General features: G+C 46.4%; 1 protein-coding gene across 8 annotated transcripts in view; it reads left to right on the plus strand.

Annotated features, from left to right (window-relative positions):
- LOC118234587 (chondroitin sulfate proteoglycan 5-like) overlaps positions 1-23,740 on the plus strand; it is a 30,541-nt gene extending 6,801 nt beyond the window's left edge. The window contains exons 2-6 of one of the 8 annotated variants that reach the window (XM_035431221.1): positions 5,330-6,239; positions 12,739-12,927; positions 16,681-16,834; positions 18,765-18,821; positions 23,034-23,740. In XM_035431221.1, coding sequence (XP_035287112.1) covers positions 5,330-6,239; positions 12,739-12,927; positions 16,681-16,834; positions 18,765-18,821; positions 23,034-23,204 — 1,481 coding nt within the window. In that variant the 3' untranslated portion in view covers positions 23,205-23,740. Of the gene's footprint in view, positions 1-5,329; positions 6,240-12,738; positions 12,928-16,677; positions 16,835-18,764; positions 18,822-23,033 lie in introns of all 8 variants that reach the window. The other 7 variants (XM_035431226.1, XM_035431220.1, XM_035431225.1 and 4 more) reach the window with 7 other exon arrangements.
- The last annotated feature ends 3,274 nt before the right edge of the window (positions 23,741-27,014 follow it).

Below are 27,014 nucleotides of genomic sequence, written 5' to 3' on the forward strand. Positions count from 1 at the left end.
CCCTCTCTCTCCCCTTCCCTGTCTCTCTCCCTCTCTCTCCCCTCCCCCCGTCTCTCTCTCTCTCTTCCTCCTCCCTCCTCCACCCTCTATCTCTCATTACTCCATATGTGGCCATGGGTCCCCAACATCGAATGCTGTGGCCTGGTCCACTGGAGGTTTTTTTTTAATTTTTTATCTAAATGCTATGGTCTGGTGCTGCACTACAAAGCCTGGGCTGCATGAGCCTGAGCAGTGTAAACCTGTGAGAGCCGCCGCGCACTGATGTCTCCCAAGCAGCGGCTCAGACATTCCCATAGCAACGTCCCACGGCCCACGGCCCACTTGTTGAGCACATAAATGGAAGGTTTTACAAAAGCATGGGCGGCGAATAAGGACATTTGGTGGGTGGAAATCCACTTAACGACGTGTAAGTGTAAGCCTTTAGCTAGACATTAAGTATGAGAAATTATTTAAGATGTGACTTAAATAATTCTGCAATTTAAGCAAAATATGGAAAATGGGCTGAATGGTATGTGAGCACTGAGTGAGTGGGTATGTGTGTGTGTGCATGCGTGTGTCCTTTTTTGCATGTTAAATCATTTGTTTTTTTGGAAAGTGCACTTTCAGAATGCTTTGTGACATTGTGGCACTACATGAGATACATTTTGATTGATTTGTGACACTCTGAAGGCTGGTGGGTTTGTCGTGCCACAGGCCTCACCCTTGCACCCCTGCACCACACGCCTGGTCCCTCGTGGTGACTCCACCCCTCTGGGGCTGTTTGCCGGTGCAGCTTAACCGAGGACAGGCTGTCACGGCGCATTAGTGTCCGCCGCCCGGTTTGGGGGCGCGGCGAGCAGTAGACTCACTAACATAAGGCCGAGTCCACCACGGCCATCTCCTGCAGGTAACAGACTGCCTGCCCTCCCCCTCTGCCCGTGCTCATTACCTACACCAGGCCCCGCGATTTTAGCCAACCTGCCCCCTCCCTCCTCACCCATCAGGGGCATGGGGCTTTGCCCACCCCCCACCCCCACTGCTGCCCAGGCGTAGGGATGGGGCAGGGCTGTGCTGTTTGCTGGGTGCAGATTACATCACCGCGCGTTATTACCTGATGGGTACATAAGAGCGCTTTCTTCATCTCATCCTCTGAGCCGGGGAGGGAGGGGTTGGGCTGGAGGAGTAGGGGGTGTGGGCATTGACGAGGCCCTGGTTCTGTCTGTTAAAATTCAGATACGAAGGATCCAGTTCAGGGGCATTATGGGTAAATATGAGCTCGAAAGAAACACATTGAGAAGTCTCAAGGGTAACAGTGTAAAGCCCTTTCTTTTGGCCAACGCATCGTAAGCTGAACCGTTACCTCATGTGTGGATGGCCCTCATATAAGAGACTCACAGCCTTGGTGCCTCACACATGTAATTAAGTTATGGCCAGAGGTGTAACCTAGTTTCACTGATGAAACGGCTGTGCTGTTATAGAGCTGCAGTATGACTCCCCGCCCCCATGGGACTTTTATCCCACGAGCACTATGCACCGTGTGGCCAAACGCTGTGGATACAGGCTTATGACCAGAATGATTATGTGGTGCACAAAACTTCAATCCTAGTTACAACAGCAAATAGGCTAAAATTTAGCAGGAATTATAAATAGATGAAATTGTGAAAATCACCTTGGACATTATTTGTTACGTTATGGAGTAGATGGCTGTAATATAATAACCTACCACAGGTATGGGTCCCGTAAAACAGAATATTGCCCACTAGATTTTACACCAAGGAGTGTATAAAACGTAGCTTGTAAACATCATGATGCAGTGATAGTGAGGAAACTGGTGATTTGAGTGGTTTTCATTTTATTTTGTACAGGTCTACAAGTATGAATTGTGCAGTTACTGAAATGAGCTGTAGGATTTCCTTTGTTGTGAGTGCTCTGGTTTAATGTAGTGTTCCAAGTGAACAGTGCATTCATGACTCACATCACTGCTCTATCTGTAGGGATGAAGACAATGGTTCAGCGTGCATACCAGCTTCCTTTTGTTTTTTAAAGCTAGTATATTCTTTTTCTCTTTTCATAATGCAAGCCGTCTCTCACCAGAGTTTACAGTTTACACGGCTCTCATATTAAGTGACACCAGAGAGTTAGGGTGAAGCAATACAGAAACTGCAATAACAATAAAGTCAATGACATCCTGAACAACATTCAACTTTTTTCTTCCATATGAAGAGGTGGTTTCAACCCCAGTCAGATGGTGTAAGGCAATGGACCCATGAAGATCTGTGATATTTTGATCCTCTATTCCAGCTGTGAATCTTCCCAGGCAGTAGGGTTGTTGTGTGCCTGCTTTAGAGTGAACAGAAGTCCCCTCATGCTGGTGAACCCCTGATCTGTGTGGGTCAATGTAAAAACTGGAGCCTGATGCTGATGCTGATGCTTATCAGACTTAGGCTTGACATTTGCTTCACTTGTGGCAGTTGGGAGTGCAATTTTGGGGGCAACAACCATGGCCCAGGAGCCCGCTAGTACTGTGTAGATATCAGGCTTGGTGGAAGCATGTTGCTGTAAACCAGCTCAAGATTTAAACAGCTACAGGTTTGGAGGAGCAGATTCTGGACTCGCCCTGAGGACTGCTGCAAACAATCAGAAATGTGTGTCCTTACACAGCATGGCAAAGACTTGGATTTTGAATCAATTCTAGTATTTATTTGGGACTGTACTGAAACTGAAAATAATTTTTTTAGAAACACATTTTAATCTAATTTCCAAGAGCCTTGAATAATTGCACCAGGGAAATATTTTCCTGATGTTTATCTCATGATGTTCTGAGTGTTTATTATTTATGTACACCAATCAGGGCCTATAACCAGGGCCGGGTGAAAGTCCCAGGGTCAGGACTAAATTGTATTTTCCTGTTATCCCCCAACCCGGGACAATAATATTTACCGCAAGTTCACAGACCTTTGCCCACCCCCCCACCCCACCTCCAGGGCCTGGAACAATGTACCCCATTGCCCCCCCCCCCCCCCCCCCCCTTCCACATTCTTTATTTACACTAGTCAAAGTCTGTAACCTCCACCTCAGTTATTTTATTTGTCATAGCATCCGTCGTATTTTACACCAATCAAAACGTGTTACCTCTGCCTTCTTTACACCAATCAAAGCATGTTACATTCACAAAATGTGAGGTCTGTTGTCCCCTTCTGAACCCGTTTTCCTTTTAAATTAGATTCTATTTATTGCAGGAACCGAAGAACGTGGATTAAAATGATTGCCAGAAAGTTACATTTTGAGGGGAGGTGGAATGAAGCCTCTAGGCTTCTAATTTGAAGCCAGACTAGTGTTTGGCTTCAGATGGCTTCTCTGGGATGCAGGACACTTCATCCTTTACATTTTATTGTGGCAACAGTGGCTGGTGTCCCTGTGATAACCTCAGCTGGTCATGCAGAAGGCGAGACAGAGGAGAGAGGAGACCTCACAGAGGGAGCCAGAGAGGTCCCACGAGCTCCGAAGAGAACAAAGCCACTCAAGTTGGGCCAGAGAGCAGAATTAGACTAGAATGATTTTAACAGCTGTTTGTATTCTGTGGCGGCTGTCAGGGGGTGTGGTCACGTTGTAAACTTTTACTGACTGAGATTAGAGTGTCAACATGAGTTTGGATTGGTAATGAAACTAATCGAGGCACGTCTTGCTCTGGTCCTTCTGCGGTTTCAGCATGACGAAAGACAGCAGGAGCGAGCCACAGAGCGGCGCGATGTCTTTTGCACGGTTGAGCGAGCTCTGCAGGCAAACGGCTTTGCTTACGGCCGATACGCTTTCTGAAAGGTCACGTTCTTCCTCTTTGTTAAAATAAAACACAAAGACACATGAAGCTGTAGCTGGCTTTACCCGCGTGGAGTGGGAACCTTGTGTCAGGAGGGCCCTGGCTACTCCTTTAATGGATGCCGCTGGTGCCCGAAGATCCCGCTCTCGCCTGGGCTCTCTGCAAAGGCATTAAAATTCATGCTGCGTGATGCCTCGCTCCCCCACTTACAGTAATTATTTCCTCTTCCACCTGCCTGTCTGTTATGGCTCATGACAGATTCCAGCCCAGCGGATTTTGCTTCTCCCCCTTGATTACGTGGAGATGATTTATTTATTTTTCCTTCGCAAGGCTCGTCAGATCACTTTGTCTTTGATACGTGCAGCGATGACGCCCGTTCTGCGCCCATTCAGACAGCTGGCACAAATAGCGGGGATGGGGGTCAGGTTCAATTCGGGAAAAGAATTGAAATTCAAATCACGAATGGAAAAATGCCCGTAATGTTCTGTGGAGGTTTTTCAGTTAATTAATTTAAATTCACTTCCTGAATTTAATTGAACTGGAATAGAGTTGGCCCTGGTAAATACAGAACATGGCTTGAAACACCATCTTATTCACTTGTACCTCGCTGACCCAAGCGAACAATTTGTCCCCTTTGTTGCAGTGCATCATCCACTTGCTGTGATAAAAAAATAATATGACGGGAGTGCTGACTGAGGTTTTGAAATAAAGTCATTTTACAGGTAGGACAGAGCATGTCAGTATATCCTACATCCCCGTATACGCAGGTTAGTTGTGCCTGGTTCAGGAGGGTTACAGATTCCCGCTATCCCAGAATGAGTCTCGACCCTTGGCTCTTAATCTTAATCTCAGTCCTGGCTCTCTGCCGACCGAGTACATTAGGAAATCAGCACATTTAATCCCTCACCGGCAAGCAGCTTTGGAAAGCAGTCGGGAGCCCCATGCAGAAGCGGGCATAATTAACCGGGGGCTAAGGAGATTGGGAATCTTTTGTTTCTCTTTGTTTCTCTGGTTTGCTTTGTCTTGCTATTTTGGTTTGCTTTTTTGTTGCCGCTTCAGTGATTCTGAGACTCCCTATGAACTCAATGGACTTCAACGTTCCTTTATGTATGAAATGACACAGAAAGACTGAATAACTGGTTTTGTGATTGGAGCAAATTTTTTCGAAATCCATTTTGCGTTGTATCGTTGCATTACATTTTTGTCTAAGTTCTGGTCTGAAGCTCTGTACGGGCTTTATTATTAATTTTAAGCTACAATAAACTTGGTGATAAGTATGAATCCTGACTAAGGCTAGGATGTTTTACCTTAGAGGAAGTGACTCATAAAAATTCTTATTCTATGCTGTTGGTGCTATTTATGATGCTGTCTGTAGAGAAAGAAAGAAAGCTTTGATGACTAATGATGCTAACATCTCCTGCAGTAGTTTTCAAGGCTTCAAATGACAAGACACTTTCCAGTGCCTGCAGAAAGAGCGGTGCATGATGGGAAGGTGTTGGACTTTACTGACCGTGACATTCTTGTTGCTTTCAGGGGAAACCTTGGGAACCAACATCACAGTGATGGATGACAAGGTGAACTCTTCTTCGCTGCCCAGCGGGGAGTCTGAGCAGGTAGCCGCGGCCGCGAGCTCTGCCGTTCCCTTTCTCCTGAACCTCGGGGCGGTCCGCAAACCCAGGGGCGGAGAGGAGGCGGGCAGCGGCATGCTGGGAGAATCTGAGATCAGCTCTGAATCCGCGGAGAAGGACCTCCTGCTGAAGATTCCATCGGAGGGCGTAGGCGCTGGCCTGCCCACCGGCCTGCCCGTACCCCCCAACCCCACTGACGCCCAGCTGGAGCTCAAAGATGAGGAGCACACCGACGCCCCCTGGCAGGGCACCAAAGGAGGCCTGGATGTTGCCATGCTCGACCTGGACCACCTGCCACGCCCCAGCCTCCCGCCCGCGCGGTCCCCCTCCCACCCTGACGTCCTCACCGTGGATTACATCGACCCCGCCTCCCGCCGCCGTGACCTGGCCCCCCCCTCCCCCGACCCGGCCAGCCGCGAGCTCCAGGGGGGCGACTCCTGGACCATGTCCGATTTTTACTACTACGACAGCAAGGACGACGTCTTCTCCACCACTGAGGTCTACCCCGACTCCGACCAGTACACCACGGTCGACATGGCGGACGAGAACGTCATGCTGCTCACCACCACCCGCGCCTCCGTGCCCTTTGACCCTCGTCTCCCGGGCTCCTTCGGCCCCGATGACGTGCTCCCCAGCGGGGAGGACGAGGGCCCCCCTTCCGCTCCGGGGCTCATGGACGGCATCAATGGATCTGACTGCCGCCCGGACTACGTCCGGAGCAACGGCACCTGCCGCTCGCCCTGTGACCTGTTCCCCAACTACTGCTTTAACGGGGGCCAGTGTTACCTGGCGGAGGGGATCGGAGTCTTCTGCAGGTAAGGGCAGGGGTCGGCGGGCTCTCCCACCATCCCACCCCCCATCCCCTCTTCACCCTGCAGATAATACATGGCTTCCTGTTTCACTGCAGATGTCTGTCCACCACGTGAGGACATGTGTACTCTGCCTTGCTAATTAGGGTCATCCCAATGCAAGTACAGCAAAAATCCCTGGTGTAAATAGCCATGGAAGTGATATAGCTCCTGATGCTATCTGTTGCTCTTGATTCTATCTGTTTTCAGCACATGTGGGTTTTTAAAGATTCATTTAGTTTTTGTGTTTTGAGGTCCAGATGACCTCATTGTGTTTGTTGCAAATTTCCCATTGAGGCCAAATTGTTCCATGACTGTATTCCTCCTTCAGAAACCCTCAAATTACATAGGATCTTGTGGTAATATGGGGATTCGGGAAGGGGAATGATTTCATGAGTGTGGGCTGGGCTACAGTGGCCAGAAGGCGAACTGTAACACAGTAAGGAGGTCAAGCCCAGAAATAAAGCTTAATATGAAGCCTCTGAAATATCAATTAACAGAGAGGATTAGAGAGGCTGTTTTGGTGGGGTATGGGGGAAAATGCGACACAGTGTCCATATGGGCTAAGTACCCCATCCTCACAGCACCTTATATCTCTACTCAAATTCACCCTTCCTCGGTTATCTGCTCAGAACATTGATATCCGTTATTTTCCATCCATCTATCCATTATCTAACCCGCTTATTCCTGGTCAGGGTCACGGGGGGTGCTGGATCCTATCCCAGCATGCATTGGGCGAGAGGCAGGAATGCATCCGGGACAGGTCGCCAGTCCATCACAGGGCAGATATCCATTATTTTCTTATATGGAATTACTCATTCCAAAACTATGCATTTGCCCACATTTTAATACTCTTTACTGATATACAGGACAAGGCAACAGATACGGGATAAGTAAAGGCTTGTTTTCCTTACGGTCTTGATTTTCACTCTTATTTATGTGGCTGAATGTTTTTAGCCGAAGGCCTGGCAATGTACAGTCACTGATGTGTACCCAGGCAGAATGAGATCTACAGCATGAGCAGAGTACTGAGGCACAGCTTCTCACTCAACTCACTGCTGCCCCGCCCCTCTCCTTCCGCATGTGTAATGGAGCAATGTAACATGGACGCCAAACCCCCTATATGAACTGGGAGATTGAGGGTAGGTAGGCAGCTTCTAGTATGATTATCGATTCTGTGGCGATCAAGTGATGTTTACAAGGAACTAGTGATGAGCAGATCACACAATTTACACATTGCACATCACAGGCGAGAAACTTACACGGTTTTTTGTACATTGAGACAGCTGGATATTTTACTAAAGCAATTCAGCTTTACTACCTTGCTTAAGGGTACTGCCTACCTGGGTATTCAAGCTAGAACATTGGAGATTCAAACACAGTTCCCAACCATTATGCTGCACTGCCATCCAAAATGTGTAATGCTGCAACACTTCTTTTTGAGTGTTTAGTGACAGCCGTTGTATATGATGTTATGGGACTAACCCATACTAGTCCTACAGAATATAATCCTGCAAATCCCACAAATTCTATGGAGAAATTAGGCTCAGAAAGGGGTATTTGGCTGCCTTGACCATTGTACAGGGACAGACTACCCCATACTCATCATACAGGATATAGTCTCATAAACACCACAAAGGCTTTGTATAAATGATAAAAGTAAAATGGTTTTTGGATACTTGCAGTTTTTCACTGAGGGACAATGGGCATAGGGCACGTTGGATTTATAATGGGATGTCTTTCACCACCAAGGCCAACTGTTCCTTAGAACATGCTGCCAGCCCGTCCATGTGACACGAAGCCACATTGATGGTAACATTCTGACTCAGTGGTCAGTACTGGCATTGTTCACTGTAGCAAGGGTTCACTGAGTGTGCTTTAAATAAAAGTGGCCCAGGACAACTGAATTGGATGAATGGGTTAATGGGCCTTAATTTGAGGGTGTAGTTGAAAAATGGTCAAAGACAGAAGTACAGAGTAATACAGATGATCACTGACAAATCTGTTCTTTTAACCTCCATTCCAGCTATTTATTGCTGTTTTCCTCTCAGCCGACAAAGCAGCAGTATGACAATACGACAGCTCCAGATTGCATCAGACAGATATACGGGAACCCTTGTGAAAATATATGACCTCTCTCTGTCACTCTTTTTCTCTCTCTCCATTGGTCTCTGTATCGCTCTGTCTTTCTTTCTCCCTCTATCTCTCTCATTTCTCTGAAAAACTATGAGGGGTGAGGTAGCTTCTGTCAGTTTCCACAGTGACTAAGATACTGGAAGGCAAATGCTTGTGACTTTGATGGAGAGCATTAGAATAATTGCATCAATGTGAAATAGATCTTTATAATGGGTGGGGCTTCAGAAGCATTGCCTTGAACTTGCACCCAATGTAGGTTATCTCTCCATCCTCATAGAAATCACTCCATGGCAGCACCCATTTAGCTGCTGAACACTGACAGCAAAATCCCAGTAAATACCACCAGATCACTCTTGTGCTCCAGTCGCCACCAGAGCCTCTTAATCCACTGATTCGCCACACTCACGCCCTTGGTGGGCTTGCTGCCCAACTTGCAGAGGACCTTCTGGGGACCCCAAAATGCCAACCTGGGACACAGGGCTCTGTGGGATTTTTCGAGCTTAGTACCGTAGCTATTATATACACTCACCGGCCACTTCATTAGGTGACAGGAGATCTGCTTCAAGGTTCGACGTGTTGTGCGTTCAGAGATGCTCTTCTGCATACCTCGGTTGTAACAAATGGTTATTTCAGTTACTGGTGCCTTTCTATCAGCTCAAACCAGTCTGGCCATTCTCCTTTGACCTCTGCCATAAACAAGGCATTTTCGCCCAGAGAACTGCCGACAATTTCTCTTTTTCGGACTATTCTCTGTAAACTCTAGAGATGGTTGTGCGTGAAAATCCCAGTAGATCAGCAATTTCTGAAATACTCAAACCAGCCTGTCTGGCACCAACAACCATGCCACGTTCAAGTCACTTATCAACTTTCTTCCCCAATCTGATACTTGGTTTGAACTTCAGCAGATTGTCTTGACCATGTCTACATGCCTAAATGCATTGAGCTGCTGCCACGTGATTGGCTGATTAGATATTTGCGTTAATTATAATATATAATAATATTATATATATGCTATGATAATGAATGTAAACCAAGCTTAATTGGTTTAGTTGGCATTATTTTTCATTTGCTGCACACAAAACATTGATTTTCTTTAAGGAATTTCCTATACATAAAAGTGGTTTTCAGTCCTGACTGTTGCAGTCCTTCCTAATATGACATGCAGCTCTCTGGGCACTGAACTAGTCGGCTGGCCCCATCCTTGCCCACTGGCTATTGGTCACGCTGCAGAGGCCAGAGCGCAGCATGCCCGCCGGCCTGTTCTGCACACGGCTCAGAAAATGAGAGGCGCATGACTGATTCCTAAAAAAATGAGCAGCCTCTTATCTCAGCTTCTTCTATCTAAAGCCCTTTCCCCTGCTCCCCAGCCCCCCTTCACCCATATCTTCCAACTGCCTGGGCCTCGCCAGTCCCTGGCACAGGGCACGCATGCCAGGCCTCATCTCTGTGCCTCTGTCCAACCCTCCATCAGCAGTTTGGAGCACGCTCTTTACACAGTTCATCTGTGGATCCAATCGATCTGTGTTGCCAAGTATTAAACTGACAGCAGTTCACAACTGCATTTTCAGAGGCAAGCAAATCTATGCAGATTCTACTGCCCAATGTTTCAGCTGATACCAATTAGGGTATGGGAAAGCCGTTCGGTTTTCAAAATGGATTCCAGCTGGCACGTGGAGTCCTGACGCTATTACTGTAAAATCATTGCAAATTGGCTCAATGTTACAGCAGTGCTGTGATGGAGATTTCTGAGCACTGGGAAGTCATTTATCGTGTTCAGCTGATCAGAACCACAGAGCAACGTTTTATGGGTGTATGTGAGGAAGAAGTGTTCCAAATAGAGTTGTTTTCAAAACATAGTAATGAGAGGTGATGTCTGTCAAGATGTGTCGAATATAGCCTGAGGTTTGTCTTTCACAGTGCAGAGAGAGAGACAGAGAGAGAGAGAGAGAGAGAGAGGTGACAGGACAGGACCCACTGAGAGAGAGAACAGCTATAGCTGATAAGACTATAGGAGAGTCTGTGTCAATCAGATTGCAATGGTTTGACACTCAAACCTTGGCCCAGGCATGCATATTTTAGCCATTTTTGACAGAAATCATGTTACTTCAAATGTGTGAAAATGCCTGAGGTGCTTCCCCCGGACTTTCAGATACAGAGTGAACCCACGCAGCGTCTGACAGAATGTTAAACATGCAGAATGAGTGTAACCTTTCTACTCCCATTAAGATTCCTGTCAGTGCACTGCCCTCAGCTGCCAGAGGTGGTAAATCCAGGTTCAGAAAGTAAAAGTCCTCCCCAGTATTTTGTTCCAATCACCTGAATTTACTAATTAGCACAATCAGAAGCCAAGAGGTAGAATTAATTAGCACAATCAGCCGACTAAGTTCACGGGTGGAAGAAACACATGACAGGACTTTTACTTTCTGACCCTCAAACTTTCCAGCTCTGTCAGTTGCAGTACAGTCTTCATACAGCCCTGCCCTTTCCCCTCCTTGCTCCACCTCTGTCCTCTGCTCCCGCTTTTGGGCAGAAGCACTGCAGAGGTTAAAGAACCGAGGCTTGACTCCAGAGTTGTCCCTTAGGCCATCGTGCTGAGTGTCCCTAAAGCTGAGAGGTGCTCCAGGTCCAGGAAGAGGTCGGTTGGGTGCAGCTGAGGTTACAGCCCCCTGTGCTCTGTGGGTAGCTGGACAGAGAGGTGGTCTGACCTGGACCTGCGTGTTTGTTTTGGATCCAAATACTTTTCTGTGCTCTATTGATCTTGCCTGGTGTAACTGAGCCTGCCAATAGGACCAGAAGGCGGGGTTTGCAATTTTTTGAGATTTCATTGGTTCCAAGACACCAGACAAGATCAGTAAAGCGTGGAAAATTATTTGAATCCAAAACAAATACGTATTTGACCCAGGTCTGGCCTGACCAAACATGAGCACACAGAATGCACAGTCCTGTGGCGCGCAGTCCTGTGGAGCACAGCCTGCGTTCTCTCCTCTCCAATCTGTGAGCCGCACATGCCCGTGATCGCTGATTCGGCGCCATGTCCCCGGGGGCCTGCAGGACCAGATGGCGGGAAGCGGGCTGGGCAGTCAGGCTAAACGATGAAGATGGAGTCGGACAGCACAGGCATGGGCCTTCACAGAACCCAACCTGGGGTTTGGTCCAGGGCGGGTCCAGCCCAGAGACATAGCAGAATATTCTAGAGAGCTTCCTTATTAAGATTTGCTGAACAGCAAGATTTTCCTAAAATGTAAATCTAATTTGCTCTATTCAGGCGATTCTTTTTCATTTGTTGCCTTTCCACCTCAATCCTTTATCACCTCGTTCAATTACCTCACACTTGCCTGAACAAATTTTCATCTCTAAGCGATGCAGACAGCTGAAAAGGTCACTGGACCTTGCTTGAAATGAATGTTTCCAAGTTCTTGCCTTCATTCACTATGTTTACAGGAATTGTGCATTCAAATTCAGATTACAGCCAGAATAATTAATTACAGCAAAATAGTTTATTCATTGTTAATTTATTGTTACTTTACAAGGCCTCAAACAATCGATCAGCAAATAAACCAAAAGATTTATCTGAAATTTGCTTGAACAACATGCATGAAAAATGAGAGATACCTTTACATACGTCTTATTAGGGGCAGTAAAACTCCAGTCAATGCTAAATAAAAATCCCAATCAAACCTGATTGACTGGGACTAGCAAGAACAACGACGAGCATTCAGAATGGTTTACAGGACAAATATTGGCAAACATCATTCAGCTTTATAGTAAATACACGTTTTGCGTGTGTGTACTGATGTGAGTGTGTAATGCAGTGTGTGATGTGTCTGTGCGTGTGTGTGTGTTTAGACAGAATGGCAGTTAGAGTTTCTCCTCGTATATGGGTTAGACAGCTGGATGGATGGAGCTCTCCTGGCAGGCTGTGACTTGGCTGAGTTACTGTGTCACACATGGAGGAGCAAGTGTAGTCACCAGGGAGACTCAGCAGGAAGTATGCTATCACTGTGACAGATTGGTCAATTAACCTTGTCTCCCCCCACCGTTCTCTGCCTCCCCATTTCTTTTTCACCGTGCCCTTCCTTCTGTCTGTGGTCTCTTGCTCCATCATTCTCTTTTTATATTCCTTTTTTCTCCTTCAATATATTTTGGCTGCTCACCCCATCCCCTTCCTGTTGCTTTTCCTCTCTTCTTCTTCCGATTTCTCCCATCTCTCCATCCCGCTCACTCCCTCCTCTCTTTCTCCTTGTATCCATTCCTCCCCCCCCCCCCCCAATTTTTTCTCCTTTTCTCTTTCCTGTTTCCTCCCCTCTTGGTCCTCCGGCTCCTCCCCCAGGTGTAACGCGCAGGACTACATGTGGCACAAGGGCTCCCGGTGCGAGGCGGTGATCACGGAGTTCCAGGTGATGTGCATCGCCATCGGAGCCGCCGCCCTCATGGTGCTGCTGCTCTTCATGATCACCGTCTTCTTCGCCAAGAAGCTGCACCTGCTCAAGACCGAGAACAGCAGGCTGCACAAGCGCAGGTGAGGCAGGGAGGAGAGAGGGGGAGAGGGAAGGGGAGAGTGAGAGAGAGAGAGGGAGAGAGAGGGGGAGAGAGAGAGAGAGAGAGAGAGAGAGAGAGAGGGAAAGGGAGAGCGAGAGAGAGAGAGGGAGAGAGGGGGGGAGGGAGAGGGGGAGGAAGAGAGAGAGGGAGAGAGGGGAGGAGAGAGAGGGAGAGAGGGAGGGGGAGAGAGGTGAGAAAGGGAGAGAAAGGAGAGAGTAGAACAGTGAAGAGGGATATATAGATAGGATAACAATGGGGAGAGAAAAGGGAGTGAGAGAGAGACAGATAATGAGAGTGTGTGTGTATGTGTATGTGAGAGAGAGAGAAATAGAGAGTGGGAGGTAGAAAGAGAATTTGCATATGGAACATGGTGGAAGAGTGAAAGCAGCGGCAGAAAAGGGAATGCAGAATAGCTGTGACGGGGTGGGGGAAACAGGAAAAGGCTGATGATGAAGGATGGGACTGATGAAGAAAAATCAGAAGGATGAAGTGGAAGAATGGTGTGTGTGTGCACACGTGTGTGTCCCTGAGTGTGTATGTGCGTGTGTGTGTGTGTGTGTGTGTGTGGGTTCTTGCGTGTGTGCTTATATTGGGGCTATGCCCTTCTAAGCTGCCGTCCACATGGGTGGACAGAATGATGTACAGAGATATATAAGGCAACACTGTGTGTTGGTTCAGGAGAATCATTGATGTGTTTCCCCCTGCCTTGAACTCAAAGGACTGAAAGATTTGGCCATTCCCTGAGGATCTGCAAGATCCTTTTTTCCCTTTTGGCTTTGATGGAGCTTTGGGTAATCTCTTAGTGTCCTGGTGTTGAATTCAAAATCATCTCATCTCATCCCTCCTCTCTTCCGTCCGTCTACTTCCCCCCCCCCCCCCATTCTCTCTCTCTCTCTCTCTCTCTCTCTCCCCCTCTCTCTCTCTCTCTCTCTCTCTCTCTCCCCCCCCCCCCCCCCCCTCTCTCTCTCTCTCTCTCTCTCTCTCTCTCAGTGCACACACACTGCAGAGTCAGGGCTACAGTTACCTGCAGCAGATGGAGGAGTGGGCGGCTGATGTATTCATGTTGAACATCATACAGCCAATTCAGCACACACACACACACACACACACTCCACTCACATGCACACACCCACACACCCACACACACACACACACACACACACGCACACGCACACGCACACACACACACCCGTACACACATGCACACACCCACACACACACGCATGCACACAGACACACACACAGACACACAAAAGCACCAGTGTGTGCTGGCGATGCAGAGGACTTTATGCAGCTGGCCTGCATCTTGTCTTTATTCTCCTTCAGATGCCCTCTCTCCCTCTCTTTCTTCCTGTCTCCTTTTCGCTCTCTGAGTGGTCTGTTCTTTTTTTTCTCTCACCTCTCCCTCTTCCTGCTCTCTTTCCTGACTACTGTATCCTGTCTGTTAACTACACACACACCAACGCGCACACACATGCACACACATCCCCAGGCTGCACAGCTGTATGTAGGTCACTCCTCCCTAAAGACTAGCACGCAGACGCACACACACACACACACACACACACCCTGGCTTGCGCTGTCAGGCTGGCCTACTTTCAGCTGGACTGGATGACATCACAGCTCTCAGAATCTGTGCTGGATCTGCAGCAGCCCTTTGTCAGCACGGCTCCATCCTGTGTCTTTTCTATTCACACAGGTACACGCACACACACACACACACACTCACTCACATGTACACACACACACACACACACACACACACACTCACACTCACACTCACTCACATGTACACACACACACACACACACACACACACACTCACACTCACACTCACTCACATGTACACACACACGCACACACTCACACTCACTCACATGTACACACACACACACACACACACACACACACTCACTCACATGTACACACACACACACACACACACACACACACTCACACTCACACTCACTCACATGTACACACACACGCACACACTCACACTCACTCACATGTACACACACACACACACACACACACACACACATGTACACACACACACACACACACACACACACATGTACACACACACACACACACACACACTCACATGTGCACACACACACAAACACACACACAGCCTCAGTCCTCAATCTGAGGTCTTTTTAGATTCCTTAAAGAAACTGATTGATTGACTTCTCCCAGTGCTCTGATCAGTGGCACAGAAAGAGACTTTTCCTTCCTTTGGTTTATGGGTCCTTATGTTACAGATACAAACTAGACACAGCCAGTAAGCATTTGCATACACACACACACAGACACACTTAAATACAGAAACACACAGACACACAGAGGCAGACACACACACACCCAAGCCGACACCCACACAGCATCTTAGAATGGTTAATATTTCTTTAATGTGCAGTGTGCATTTCAGTGCATTGAAACTTAATTAAAGCCATATGTATCCCACATCAGCCACTCTCCCACAGCCCTGATGTGGTTGCTCTGATGGGGAGGAGCCCTCCTCCCCAGCCCCATTCCCCCATGACTAAGCCAGGTGATGCATTCATTGGCAAGTGCACTCCCCTCTCATGAAGAGGGACTTTTGCCACTTACACTGACAGTCGAACATGGAATGATAATATTCAAATTGATTTTATCAGTCTGCTCTGCGTAGAAGTTTTTGGAGCCATGGTAACCGTGTGGGAGCCAAACCGCCAACGTCGCTGCCCGCCTGCTAGAACCATGTTAATTGCGGGCGAAATTTGTATTTATTTTTATTTTTGAATGAGAGCCAGTGATGGAAAATGGAGCCTCCATTGCTTATTTTGGGTTTGGCATCCTGAGATTTACCCTTTAGCATAGAACTAAACTGCAGATGGCAACTGTGCACTTACAGCAGGGCTGCCCAACCCTGTTCCTGGAGATCTATCATCCTGCAGGTTCTTATTTCAGCCCTAATTTGACACACCTGATTCTACTAATTACCAGCTCAGTTAGATCTCTTGCTGTTGAATGAGGTGTGCTTTGTCACGGTTAGAGTGAAACCTTATGGAGTGGTAGATCTCCTGGAACAGGGTTGGGCATCCCTGATACACCCCAAAATGCCAGTCTGGAGACTGCCTGAAAGACATGGAATATGTTATTGACCTCTTTAAACGTTTTGTATTGGGCAACAGCCAAACTAAAGATCTATGCACTGATAAGTGTGCCTGGTTGCATCACAGAAAGGTTGATGTTTCAGCTATGCCCTGTGAAAACTGTAAGACTTGCATTAATGTTTTCATCTGCTTTTGTCTTTTTCTGTTGTGGTGTCTCTTGCTCTTCCTGTCCCCAAATATTTTTGCACCTCCTCCTTACCTCCCTTCTTTATCTTTTTGTTTTTACTTTACATTTTTACTCCCATCTCCCCATTTTCTATTCAATTTTTGATTTTATATTTTTCCTGTTCTCCTCTAATATCTCTCCTTCCCTTACTTCTCTCGGACTTCACCCTCTCTTCCCTTTCTCATTTCATCTTGATCTCTCCTTCTCTCCTCTTTTTCCTCTTACACTCACTCTTCTTCGCTCTCTTCCTCCCCACTCTCCTCTCCTCCCCCTCTCCCTCGCCACCTACTCAATCTTCACTCCTCATTCATCCTCTGTTGATCTCTTCCTCTGCCTCTCCGATTGCCTCCCCTCCTCTTTCTTCCTACCTCTCTCTCCTCCCTCCCTCCCTTCCTCCTCACAGCAGTAAGTACCGGCCTCCGTCAGAGCAGCACAATGATAATTTCTCCCTGTCCACCATCGCTGAGGGCTCCCACCCAAACGTAAGGAAACTTTGTGACACCCCGCCCAGCCTCCCTCATGCGCGTGCTTTGGCTTACTATGATAACATTATCTGTCAGGTAACGTGCCTCTCGTCTCTCTTTCCTCGCTCTGCATGGGCCTGAGTGTCTCTCCTGGGGGGCTCTCTCAGGGGGGCGGGCCTGTACCCCGACTGACGCCCCGTCACCATGGCAATGACATTCCAGGGTGTGTCTCCACACAAGGCCAGGGACAGTGGAGGAATACATAAGTGTTAAATGTATCTGTGCAGGTGCATTTAGAAATATCCCAAAAATGATTTAATTGTAGTGACATGTCTATTACTTATACATTTGCATACACCAAAAATTTGCTATCTGTTTTGTTAGACTTTAGCATTTTAAATGTGATTTGACTTAATATATATTAATGAGAGATAAATAGCTCTCTGATTTGTTCGGGGAGTGGGGGGTGGGTAAATTTGTCAATGGCAGGCCTGTCCCAGAGAAAGCCCCAACTTTGCTCCTTTTTAACCACCTCTTGCATCTGGTCCATTGCTGCATGCTTCATGGACTCGCATGCGCCCCTCCAATTGTGGGTGGCCATGCGTGGAACTGCGGCTTGTCAGTTTGCACTGCTGCTATATTCGTTTGTCTGTCTGTCTGTATGTCTGTCGTCTGTCAACTTCACACGTTTATCCTGGTTCAGGGTTAGAAGCTGATGGGGTGATATGATTGGACGGTTAGTGGGGGTAGACTGGGTGGAATGATGGACATCAGATCAATGCACTCCTGTGGGTTCCTGGTGGGTTCAAACATAGAATCTTCCAGGCAGTAGGGATAAACATCTGAGATACAATATCATACCCCCTCCACAGGAGGCGCCAGACAAACCAGTGAGTAGACTAACAGACAGCAGGTAGTACCCGACAGCAGCCTTTGTAGAGCTAACTCAGTTGTAGATTTACTGTAGTTGATGGGAACTCTTATCAGGTCTGGTACTGGGTCTCCAGAACTCAGGTTTGCCTTAGTAGGCACTCACCCAGCCCTTACTACTGCCCATATCCATTCAGTTCTCCTTCAGATACATTTAAGAATATTTATAATTTCAGAACATGGTTGTATGTTTTGACCACACAACGTATTGCATATTGCGTATTCTATTAATAGCGACATTAAACTTGGATTGAAAACATACTCTGATGGACACAGCTGCTCAGCACTATGTCAAAATATAATTTGTGACCAAATGTTAATAATAGTATAGATTAATGATCAAAACATTTTCATTGAACTCACCTCAGACCCTTTTCTGTGCAGTTGTGGTGCCTGAAGGACATTTGTGCTGAATGTCTCCATTTAAAATGGAAATTCATTAAGCCAGTCAATGATTTGTTTATGATAATGGTTCTGAAATTGGAAAAAAATGTTGACCCAGTTTCTTCTCAGGGTTGTACCTACCACAGTACTGTGAAACCTTGGTGAACTTATTTGAAAACTGAAGATGAATTGTGGCGCAACTTTTATTTTGCACAAAGCTAACAAAAGATGTTATTGTGTTTATGTCTAAAGTGATTTCACGGATTAGGTGCCCTCATCAACCTAACTTAAAATAACTTAATATCTAATAATAAATTAAGATCACTTTACAGTACCAGACCTGAGTGAGTGTATGAAAGAAATGTGTAATGTGCCACGCAGGGGTGTGCAGACAGAATTATTTTAACCACAGAAGAAGAGACACACGGAGTGACAATCGCTCCATTGAGACATCTTTTTAACAAAATAAAATGGTTGCCATGGTGCTAAAACATTGTCAAAATCACAACACAATTTGCTTCCACCCACAGTGCACTACTTTACCAGAGCAGCTCACTGACTGGATAACCAAAGCAATGTGCTCTGACTTTCATCACACACACACACACACACAGATTCTGCAAATCACCTCCCCCTGGGTCTCTCTCTAAGAAGATGTGTTACTTTCTGTGAAGTGTAACCCTCTCCTGACCCCCCCCCCCCTCCCCCCCAGAAAACCATGAACAGATACACGTGGGAGTGTAAGACCAAAGAGGAGCCTGACAGCGAGGTAAGCAGACCCAAAAACGACCCCCTCGAACCCGGGCGGCACCCCTCCTCTCATTGTGCTGTTACCCTGGGGACACGCCGCCAGCCCTCTTGAACCCGGGTGTCCGTTTTTTCCCATTGCGCCACGACCTTGTCAGTCGACCTTGACAGCGTGACTCGTGCCATTTGAGTAACCCCGCCCCCTCATTGTGCTGTGGCCCAGTCAGTCACACACTTTCTTCCAACTGCAGCTGAAGAGAGCGTAATGCCTGGCACGGTGTGTTGCCCTGGTCCATTTCAGGTTTCTGGGCTGTGAAGTCTCGCAGAACCTTTTTTATGTACCTTTGTAAAATACAATAAGTTACCATCTCGGTTAACTTCAACTGGAGCTTAGATAATTATGGTTGTACTGTAGTTAAGTGAGTGCGAAGATTACCTTCCTTAAAATGCGCAGACAGATCAGTGGATAAGAGTTGCTCAGCAGTACACCTTTGGGTTCATTCGTCAGCTCAACAGATTTACCCCTTCCACCATGGTCCTTCCACCATGAACAAACTTTTTGACTTTTTTGTCTTGAGGCTGAGGGACCTTTGTCTGGTGTTGAAGTGTTTGACTGCCCATGTCCCCTGAAAGTGGAGCTCCTAGCTGAACAGCGGGAGGGGCGCTGTAAGTGTAAATTAAGAGCAGGTTCAGAGCCAGAGGGCTCTTTACAGCAGTGGGCATGGGGCGCTTTTCCAGCCGTGATGATTTCTGTGTTTCTGAGTCACCGCGCCCCTACAGAAATGGCCCGTGCTGATTGGCAGAGATCGATACAGCGCCGGCGGCGTGATGGAAAAAAAAAAAACGCGCTCGCCGCTTCCCCCGGTCCTCGTGACCTTGGCGCGAGCCCTCGGACGGGAAGCAGTCGATATCAGACGCGGCTCGCCGCGCGGTTCTGCGCCCCGGTTTGATTAGTTCCGTGCTCACAGGCGCACATGGGATGGGTCAATACCAAACTGCAGAAGAGCAGCCTGTTTCACAGTACATGTATATCTGATCTTTGCTGCATGGCTAATGGAGATTGCGTTCTGTTTCTCGTGCGTGTAGATTTTATGAGTTTTGAAGGCACCTAAGACTGTTCTGTGAGACCATAAACAACTGAGTTTGGTTGTATTTTTTAGCTCAGACCTTAAATGGACCAAACATCTATGACCACTTGATACTTGACTGTATCTTCCAACAACGGATTCACTGCAGTTTTGTACAATTACTATTGTACCTTTTAGTTAACAGCAGTGCTCATGTTTGCTTTCTTCGCCAGAAGCCACCTTTAGCTTCAAGGCTTTTAAAGTAAAATTTTACTCTCTGCGAGAAACTAACATTCACACACCTGCCCCCATTTCTCCAGCCGTGGTGTGAGTCCAACCACCAGAACCCAGAATAAGTGAAAGAAATTTAAGGACCGGGTCCAACACAGCACTGTCCTTCCTCACTTCCTGAGACCCTGCCTCTCCATCCGTTCCCCTTCCCCACAGTCTAAAAACGTAATTGCCAAGCTCAGCTTCACACTGTTTATCCAACTGACCCAACTCCCTCCCTGTTTAAAACATGCCAGGGTGTTCAATGTACGTGTGACAACTTTCTACTTTTCAATTTTAGGTCCCCAATGAGCAATGCACTGTAGTATCCTATCTGTCCCCTAATGTAAGACTCTGGAGGTGCACTGTACCCAAAACCTGTCCTGAAATTACTTGAGCATATGTGCATTGCTCAAGGGTATGCTACAATCCAGAGCCAATGCCCCCTTAACACTACAGCTCACTGCAGTGTAGTGATACATGAACAATGGGTGTCCAGTCCACTTAAGAGGGACTGCAAGTCTCAAGGGCACCGTGTACAGAACACAGAGAACATGTTTCACAAAATGAAACACCCAAAGAATAACAATTCTCTTCAGAAAACTCCCATCAGCAGGCGGTGGGCAGTGTCTTTCAGGGGAACAGAAAGCTGTTTCCTCATGTTTTTACACATCAGCTTTTGTCTGACAGACAGGTAGTCTTTAAGTCTGGAAAAGGAGCTTAAAGTGTCCCTGGCAATTTTTGGACATTTATGCATTGCCTTTTGGTTAGTGCATAAATGCAAGCTTTATACATGCACTGGGTGTGATATATTCTTGGATAATACATTTGTGTTAAATGTCAAAGAAAAGGATTCACGCATTTGTGGTGTTCCTGTGATACCCCTCAGTACCGTTGTCCCTTTGAAATAAAGAACAGCACTGTATCCAGAACGCGCTCAAACACAAAATTTTCCAGTTTCACGCCGACGGAAGAAACGAAGCTCCGTATCCCATAAGCCCGGAGGTCGGGTGCGCCCACATCCTGCCCGAAGTCACAATCTGACTGCAGCTCAATGGGTAAATCTGCTCCCATCCGTCTCCTTCACCCTGAAGGAACAGCGCGTTGAATTCAATAGCGGGCGAGCTCGCACATTCCCGCCCCGCTGCGCGCGGATCCTCCCGAGATCAGTTTTTTTCGGATATGCGAGCCCGCGAACGGCTCGCGTCGCGCCGAGGCAGGGACGAGCGCGGAATGAATGCATTCCCGATCTCGCAATTATCGTCTTGAGCACAACGCAGGATGCGAGGAGACTTCGCTTAGCTGAATGCAAAGACTTAGCAGGCTTTGTGGCTGTTAAAAAATGACATGAAAAGAAATGGTGTTGATAAGGAAGTGAATCAGTCTCAATGATGTAATTGCTTTCTTTACAACAGGAGCGGTGTACTGAAATGAAATGCTTTCTCCCCCCCCCCCCATTACTGCTCTAACCAGGATATGTACGGTTAGTAATTACAGCGAAACTCATCCGTTCTCTGCTGGAATCGTAATAAACGGATGTTCTTTATGGGTGTAGGGCTGCAAGCCAATCTCACCTGCTGTGACACTATTGGGTTACTTGGCCCAGGCGAGGAGGGGCGGGGCTGGGACTGGTTTGAGGAGGAGGGGCTGTATAGGGGTATGGTATCTGTGTTTGGGGTGGGGCTATGCATGTGCGCATGTGTCTGTTTCTGGGGTGACGGGGTACAGGGCAGTCCCTTGTGCAGCCCTTGCTCCTCTTCTGTCCTACCCCCAAATATTCAGCCTCCCTGGGTGTGCTCAGATCACACCCAACTCGGTCACAGACCACCCAAGTAACAAATGCACCGTTCTGCACAACTCTCTGGGGACTGGCATGCTTTGCAACTTAACAGGGCACTCTAGGTATACAAGAGCACTGCTAAACTCTAGTAAGGGCCGGCTCCACTTTGTGTCTTTAATTCCTGTGAGGCAGTCTGGTCTCTGCTCATGTTAATGCCTCTTCAGTAAGACCCTCCAGGCATTGTCAGAGGCTCTGTGCCCATGCAGACTGGCTTGGCTGCATGTCTTGTGTTGCGCTGCTTGCTGGAAGCGGCCTCTCTTGGCTGTTTTCCTTTTTTCCGCCCCTGGCATCGCAGACGGAGTGGCGCTCGGCTTGGTTGGCAGCATGCACAGCACCTCTGAGGATCTCTCTGAGCCAACGGGGTGATGTCACTGTGAGCGCAGCCCCACAGCGGCCCTCCTTTGGCTTCAGGTCAAATGCTAAGGGGAGCAGTAATAGGTCCGTGCCCCACGGCCCGGCCAATAACGTGCATCCATCTGATGATGTCATCTGCACTCCTCCCTTCTAACACCTACTGCTGAGCTTGCTAATAGAAATACTCTTTGCAGATGTGTGGAACAGCTCAGGGGGCAAGTCCCTGTTTGTTTTTTCCAGGCTGAAATGCACAACTTCAAATGTGGCCCAGTAATACCAATGGACAGTGTAAAACACACCATTACAGGACTGAAAAGTAGAGCCAGGTGATGGGTGAATTCCATGTTTTAAGGTCATATTATGCAGTAGTCATTTTAATGCTAGCAAATTCTTAATGTTCACATGTACACATCTAATCCAATGAGATTTGAGATTAGAGATTTGCAAATCAAAAATAAAAAAGTTAAATTCTTTTGAAGCTTTATTTTATAATGCTTCAGAATGTAACCACAAATACTGGAGTGCCCTGTGCCCTAGAATAAAGTTGTAAAATCTTTTAGAGACATACAAACTACGTAATCTTAAAATTCGGCGCGTAAGCAGAAAAAGGGTGTTTGCAGGCTGTGCAGTGTGGAGGTGTGAAAATGGCAGAGCACGGGTGTTGGCGTGGGGCTAATGGGGGGCGGGGCATGTCGTTCCACAGGATGACCCTAACTCCCAGAACAAGCTGGAGGACCCCGTGAAGGCTCCCCCGCCCAAGGAGGACGAGCCCCTCAACATCCAAAACTCGCTCACCCCCAAACACGAGAACAACCACCTGGCCAGCGAGGAGAACTCCTCGGAGGTAAACTCGCTGCAGAATAACATGATGTAACACCGCAACCCGCCACACGCGGGCGCCACTGTCTCCCTCCCTGCTGCTGCAGCCGCCGCCTCCTCGCCACGTCACGTCACGTCACGTCACTCCAGAAACTCGACAACCGCTGGCCGCCCCAATGCCCCCCCCCTCCCCCCTTTGCCGCTGACCCCTGACTCTCACTGCTCTATCCCTGAAACCTCGCCTTGTCCTGCTCAATACTGGCATGCGTTGGTGTATTTTGTACAAATGGAAAAAAAAAGCTAAAGATTTATGAACAAAAAAAGAAAATTTTACAAAAAAGAAACAAGAAGTGAAACATAAACTCCCGAGAGGTTTTGGTGTTTGTTTCAGTGCGTATGTATCAATATATGAAACAAAAATGCTTGGATTGATATATATATATATTCAAAAACACAATGTGTCTTCAATTTAATTGATGTGATTTCTAATCCTTTGATGTATTTGAGGTTTTTTTTGTACTTTTTTGGGAATACAAAGGAAAACAAAAAAAATATCAGACAGTTGTTGAAATAAAACTTTTTAACATTAAAGGCATTGTCCCTGTGTGTTCCTGATCTAGGCTAGTCCTCATCCCTCTCTCTGTCTCTTGCTTGCTTTTTTGCGATTGTGCATGGCTTTGACACTTCCCTGAACAGCACGCTGAAACGTTTAAGTAGATATATCTTTTTATTCAGGATTTTAGTGTCACCATAGACTTTTGATCCATGTTTTTTTTTTAAACTATATATGTTTTTTCAATAAGAAAATTCCAAATAAATATTGTGAAATTGACTTGAAACTTACACACTTGCTTAGCAGTAATGGAGGTTAGCAGAAATACTGTTCAGATATTTTTGGACTTAATTTATATTTGTGTTGCAATTTGAGTGAATAAAACACTGCCACTGTTTTTGTTATGACTGGACGCTGAGTAGTCAGCACCATGGACAGCTCCACTTGCCTTGACCAGACAGCCCAGAGCTGGACATATCTCCTGCATCAAAATACTCCTGGTGTACTTTCCAGCATTGCCTCCTCTCTAACATACCCAATCTGCACAATCTCCCAAGTACACACCTTGCATTTACAAGGATCAGTGTTGTGCTGGACTAGTTACTGCATGCATGTGTTACTCAAATGAATGTAGAGTGAGCCAGCTGCCTGGATAATGATAAAGATCATGTCTTGCGCACACTTAAGTCCTATAAATACACTTGTTACTGTATAATTAACATGGCTTCCCTCACAAACATGTCTCTTCTGTGTGGATTTCCTTTGACACGGTTTCAGCATCATTCCCTCCCTCTTAAAGCGCACACAAGGCTGTTCATTGAATACAACTGGTTTAAACTGCCATTATCATGATTATTTTTTATGCATTTCACATTAATTATAGCTCAGGGTATGGATAATTTGATGTGCTAAACACATATCGAAGCCATGGACCTTACAAGGCTGATTCATAAATACCTGTTAGACCAGAAGGACCCTGGCATGTCTTTTGCTGTGTTTAATTGAGATGTAATTTACATGCAAACAACTCCAGATACCTGCATTTTGATTGTGTCTTTCCTCTTGTTATGTGGGCAAGGGTAATAAATTAATTAAAACACATTCCAACTGCAAGCACGGACACAAAATGTGTTGGTAGCTCCGTAATAACAGAAATCCTGTTGTGTTCCTCCACAAAATGTCCTGCGTTCACACTGCTGACTCCAGCAGCAGCCGGTCTCCATGTGTGCATGCTCCCCTCTCTCCTGGCATCCCAGTTCCCGTCTGAGCTCCTCCAGATGCACTCACAGCCCAGCAATCATCAATCACCGATCACGTGATTGAATAAAACATCGTCAGAATAAAACATCAGCATATATCAGTTGAGCATCTACGTTTTCTTCAGCATATACACTACATGGCCAAAAGTATGTGGATACCTGACATCCAGCATCTCATCCAAAAGTTTGGGCATAAATGTGGAGTTGGTCCACCCTTTGCTTCTATAACAACCTCCACTCTTCTGGGAAGGCTTTATACTGGATTTTGGAGCATTGCTGCAGGGATTTGCTTCCATTCAGCCAGAAGGTTGTGGTCGGGCAATTAGGCCTGGCTCTCAGTTGGCTTTCCAATTGATCCCAAAGGTGTTGGATGGGGTTGAGGTCAAGGCTCGGTGCAGACCAGTCAAATTCTTCCACACCGTTATTGGCAAAACCTTTTCTATATGGACCTCGCTGTGTGCCTAGGAGCATTGTCATGCTGAAACAGGAAAGGGCTTTCCCCAAACTGTTGGTGAGGCACAAGCTTCTAGAGTGTGATTGAATGCTGTAGCATTAAATTCGCTTTCGTAGAAAGTGTAGATGGTTTGTCGGCTAAAGCAACTGATACAATGTACAACTGCAACATTATAATGGAAATGTAGCAAGCAACTGCCATATCCAATCTCCAGTATATATAGTTATATATACAGGGGTTAAAATGGGATTTGGGAGGTGGGTGGACCCTGAGATCCGGTGTGAGGTGGGTGAAAAAAGGTACAAACCAATGAATGTCTCAGCTCAAAATAGTTGTATCTTTAATGTATTGTGCACATAATTGTAATTAAGGAAAACAATGTTTTAAAAAGCATGTATACTATTGAAGCTTTTACATAATATATATCAAGTTTATTGAGTGTCATTAATGCTGAGAATTTTTCCACCCACGAAAATAATCGGTCATCCTCCTCTTGTCCTCAATTTGTTCTTCCTTTATCCATCTTTCTTAAACTGGTGAGGCGCAAAACTTTCCTTCAAACTAGGCTAATCATTGATCTCAAACTGTTTTAATTCATTTTCAGTGATTAACAAGCATGCAAACATCTGACTAATCAATTGGAAAGGGACACAGCTTCTTCGCATTGTGTTAGGGAGATTAAATGATAAATGCGATTTAGAAAAATTCGTTTTAATCACTTAGCAGTGGTGGAATCTTCCCCTGATTTTCCTTGAGTATCAATACAATTAATCCACAAAATAGGCTATTCAATACTATCATATATAGCCAGCTCTCCCCAAATAGGCAGTTTTAGCCTTATAGCCTACATTTATTTTCATTTGCAGTACGAAATTGTGCACATTTTTAATCAACATTATTTGCAGATACATGCACTTCTTTCTCCGCACTCGTATTCATGGCAAATATCTGCAATGCGTAGATTGTAGTGAAGTGACGGTTTTGTTTTTGCTGGTTATTCTGAAAGCTAACACGGTAGATAGTATCTTGTTTAAGTGTAGATTACTTGGTGATTAAAACGGATTTTTAACGGATAAATGATTTAATCCCCCTAACACGGTATGACGCTGTGTGATAGGCTAATTGCCATTTGATTAATCCGATTGTTGGCACGCTTGATTATAAAGGAAAATCACGAATGAAAACAGGTTGAGATCAATGATTAGTTTAAAGGAAAGTTTTGTGCCCCACCGATTTCAGCTCACCAGTCGCCGCTGAATAAAACGTTATGTAGCCTATGTGCGAAATATTCAATCCTAGTTTAGCTGTTGACCAGCAACCACCTGATTTTGCTCAAGCAATCAAAGTTGCGGCTAATAATAGCCGGCGTTCGCGGGGGCTGTTTATTAATCTCTCTTTAAAATGTTGCATAGATGAAATTAGTTAATTAATTAATTCATTAATTAATGTTAATGAAATTACCTACCCCGTCAGCTTCCAAACAATAAAGACAATCAATGATATTTTTCTTTCTGTGCCTGTCTTTATAAACGACTATTCCTCCCAAGTTTTTTTCTTCGGATTTTTGATTGGTTGAGCGAGTAACTGGCTAGAGGGAGC

This window comes from Anguilla anguilla, chromosome 8 (assembly GCF_013347855.1).
Source record: "Anguilla anguilla isolate fAngAng1 chromosome 8, fAngAng1.pri, whole genome shotgun sequence".
In the NCBI taxonomy this organism is placed as follows: Eukaryota; Metazoa; Chordata; class Actinopteri; order Anguilliformes; family Anguillidae; genus Anguilla; species Anguilla anguilla.